We start from the raw sequence: 4,128 nt of genomic DNA on the forward strand, positions 1-4,128 counted from the left end.
TTAAAGTCTTACCTGTTGCGGTATATGAAAATATATCAAAAGTTTGTATGCGAGTAGTTCATTTTGTGTAATAATATGCACAGCTTACTAAGAACGGTGCCGCATACATCTGTGTCCCAGTGCACTCTTGAATACAGGTAACTTTACAAGAGGTAAATTAACATGGCAAAATAACGAGCAAAGTTATGTTGCTGAATTGAAGAAAGTGTTGAATCGGATTTGTTTCTACTGCTAAAAAAATAAAAACTCACTCAAGATTACTATATTGTGATTCACAGTAAAAATGTACTGTAGAATTATTATGACGTTATGATGTTTTGCAGATCTACAGCAACATGCGGTCCACAGGTTCTACAGTAAATATTGGTTCATTTTACATTAATAGTGCTTTGAAAACTAGAGGCATTTGTTACAGTGTTGTTTTAGGATGATTTAGCAGTCAGAAACGTCTCTGCTGTGTGTTGATGGCAGCGGTCACACACTTGCTAGGCGACAGGAGTGTTGGGTAGGAACAGCTGGTGATGCAAACAGAAAATCCTTCATAGACAGTCTCATTTAACGATGCAAACTTCAGTCTTCGTGGAGTTCAAGGGATGCAGCCTTCCAGTTGGGACACAGTTATGGTGTAACTTTTCTTGCGGTTGCAATAAATCTAACAAATTAATAAGAGTGAATGAAATGTAATGAAATGACTAGAACAATAACACTCACTGTATGCATTCCCGTTTCGCGTCAGATGTAAATATTGTCTATCCAGAATGTCTAAATGTGGACATAAGCAAATGGACGAGGATGTGTTTACATGAAAACATATTAGTGTTTATAAACAACCAAAAAAAACATACAGTAAACAGCAGGAATATGAAATGAACCGACACTAGACTCTCTCCATACAAAATATTTCTCAAAAATCACACTTATTCCTTAATCTCACACACTGGCGCCTCAAACGGAGGGTTTTTAAAGGCTCTCAGTAACCAGTCTCACCTGTCTCCACTAATTAACTCAACCCTCGTCAATCAGCTCATTAGTAGAGTTGTTTGATTTAGTGCCAAAAGTGGCCCAACAGAAAAATATAAAAATGAATTTCAAATTATGTTATGCTGCCCACCTATAACATTAAAACAGCTGTTTAGTTGTGAACATTAAAATATAAGTAAAGAATGTTCATAATATATAATTTTGTTGATTAAGGTCCATATTCACATTTACTAATACTGACTGATCACAAACATCAGTATGCAAATCATGGGAAAGAGATGGACAAGTACACAAATATAGAGGAAGTGAATATGAAATAGGTGTTCTAGAGTAATATACAAATGAAGTGACGTGCTGAGTGACGGATTATAAAAAATGAATTTCAAATTATGTTATGCTGCCCACCTATAACATTAAAACAGCTGTTTAGTTGTGAACATTAAAATATAAGTAAAGAATGTTCATAATATATAATTTTGTTGATTAAGGTCCATATTCACATTTACTAATACTGACTGATCACAAACATCAGTATGCAAATCATGGGAAAGAGATGGACAAGTACACAAATATAGAGGAAGTGAATATGAAATAGGTGTTCTAGAGTAATATACAAATGAAGTGACGTGCTGAGTGACGGATGAGAGCAGATATAATAATCATATAGTTTGAAGCTGCAGACAGAAACATCAGACTCAGGACAGAAACACACGACCTCTAAAGTAAGAACAACTCACATCTTCATTCTTTAACTAGAATTAGACTTTGAGATGTTAATATTATCTGAATTGCAGTGAATCCTATTACGCTGCTAAGATGCCTTTTTAAAAATTATTTTTAAATTCTTGTTTGCTTGTTTGTTTCTTCCTCAGAAATGGAGCAAGCTCTATATTTCATTCTTCTTCTCATTGGTGAGTGTTTGTGCTTTTATTCATGGTTTCTAGTTTCATTAGGTCTGTTATGAAAAGCATTAAAGCAAAGCCTCTCTTTCACAGCTCTCTGCTCCGTATCTGAATGTGTTCAGCGTCAGTATCACTTTATAAATGAGAGGAAGACCTGGACTGAAGCTCAGAGATACTGCAGAGAGAATTACACAGATCTGGCCACCGTTGACAACATGAACGACATGAACGAGCTGAAGAAGATTGATGGACGTGTCTGGATTGGGCTGCAGAAGACGGGTCGTGATAAATGGCAGTGGTCTTCAGGTGAACCTGCGCTCTATCTGAACTGGGCTACTGGACAACCAGAAAATAACAATTGTTCTATTATGAGAAATGGAACATGGCATGTTGTGGGATGTGATAAGTCCCTGAATTTCATCTGCAATTCATCCAATAACAGTGAGTGCATCTTCCTACATTGACAACAAACATTCATTTATAAAAAGATGCATCATATTTAAGTTTTCAACCCTACTCCTGGAGTCCCACTGCCCTGTAAAGTTTATATCCAACCTGCTTCAGCTCGTGGTTTTCAAGTGATCCTGAAGAGCTTTGATTATGGTTGGAGCTGAACTCTGCAGGACAGCGCCTCTCCAGAACCGAAGCTGGCCACAGTTCTGACACAAAACTAATTGCTTCTACTTTTGAATGTGGTCATAAATATAAACAACTTAAAGTCAGTTTCTGTAGAGACAAACTGGAAAAAAAGTATTTCATTGAACGCATGTTGATCTTTTGTTGTCTCATGGGATAACTGTGGAAATCTGTCATTCGAGAGCATAGGTTTTGTTCTTGTTGTTGTTCTTCTTCCAGCAATATTTATAAATTATGAATTCAAAAATATCAATCCATTGTCTAGGGAATTAATTAATGAAAAACATGAAATGAGATTAATTAATTGGATCAAATTTAACAGACATATAGTAGAGGCCAAAATTGATGTCTGACCTAGGAAAATTGACGAACCTTTATTCAAACATTATTAAAACTGTATTAAAGATTTTATTAGCATATTGCATTGTTGTGATTGAAGTCAATAGTTAATTTGTGACAAGATGACCTCTAGCAATAGTATTAACATTTCAACAATATATATATATATATATAATTAATCTAGAATACAACATTTTGAATGGACTATTTACCAACATGTTTCTAAGGACGAGCAGAACATCATTGTTTCTCTCATAAAGCTCTTTGTGTCTGAATCCAGTATTTTAGAGAAACGTGTAAGGAATTGTAGTGGAGAAATAGAAAGTGGCAATAAAATGATAAAGGAAATTCACAAATGTTACTTAATATTATATCAGCAAAATGTATTGTGTTTGAATGTGATGTGTTTCTGTTGTTTAGACTGATGCTCCTGTTCACATCCAAACTGTAAAGCAGCATAAGAATAATGAACAAACTGATTCATGAATCTTTGTCCATTTGTTTTTCTTTAAGCGAACACAGGACTCGTCTTTGTCAATCAGGAGAAAAATTGGAAAGATGCTCAGAGTTACTGCAGACAGAGTCACATTGATCTGGTCAGTGTGAGAAACCAGAGTGAGAATCAACAGGTTGAGAAGCTCATTAGTGATAATCACTCATCTGGATCAGATGTCTGGATCGGTCTGTTCAGAGACTCATGGCAGTGGTCAGATCAGAGTAACTCCTCATTCAGATACTGGAAGTCTGGTGAACCTAATAATATTGGAGGTAATGAAGACTGTACAGCTGTTGAACAGAACGCTTTGGGACAATGGATTGACATCTCTTGCAGCAACCACCAGTTTCCTTTTGTGTGTCATGAAGGTGAGTAGATCCTCACAAAACACACACAATCCATCCATCACCTCCAGATCTCTTAAAGTTCACGCTACACGTCTGACATGACAAACTCATCCACAGTGTTTGTTCTGCATGTTGTTTTTGATCAGTCTCTCTCTAGTTTCTGCTTGTGGTTTGTTTGGTTTCCAGATAAACTGATTGTGATCAGAGAGAATCTGACGTGGTCTGAAGCTCTGAGATACTGCAGACAGAATCATGTGGATCTGGTCTCGGTTCATTCAGAAGAGATTCAGCGTCGTGTGATGAACGTGGTTAAACGGGCGTCTACTGCGGCGGTGTGGTTGGGTTTACGTCACTCCTGCACTGTGGGCATCTGGTTCTGGGTGAGTGGAGAGACCGTGTGCTATCAGAACTGGGCTCCAGGGAACGG

General features: G+C 36.9%; 1 protein-coding gene and 1 long non-coding RNA gene across 2 annotated transcripts; one reads left to right on the forward strand and one right to left on the reverse strand.

The window, feature by feature from the left end:
* Positions 1–924, reverse strand: LOC107573355 (uncharacterized). Its single transcript, XR_001607492.1, has 3 exons — positions 846–924; positions 712–762; positions 1–600 (listed from the first exon to the last, which is right to left on the reverse strand). It is a non-coding gene; the product is annotated as an uncharacterized lncRNA (long non-coding RNA).
* Positions 925–1,827: 903 nt separating this feature from the next.
* On the forward strand, positions 1,828–4,126 carry LOC107573353 (macrophage mannose receptor 1-like; the record flags this gene model as incomplete). The annotated part of the gene is made up of 4 exons (XM_016259795.1): positions 1,828–1,892; positions 1,977–2,324; positions 3,372–3,722; positions 3,888–4,126. Coding segments are annotated over exons 1-4 (975 nt in total), but the record flags the coding sequence as incomplete, so codon positions are not given.
* Positions 4,127–4,128: the final 2 nt, after the last annotated feature.

The sequence above is a fragment of the Sinocyclocheilus grahami genome, unplaced genomic scaffold, assembly GCF_001515645.1.
Source record: "Sinocyclocheilus grahami isolate Dianchi unplaced genomic scaffold, SAMN03320097.WGS_v1.1 scaffold1922.1, whole genome shotgun sequence".
NCBI classification, from domain to species: Eukaryota; Metazoa; Chordata; class Actinopteri; order Cypriniformes; family Cyprinidae; genus Sinocyclocheilus; species Sinocyclocheilus grahami.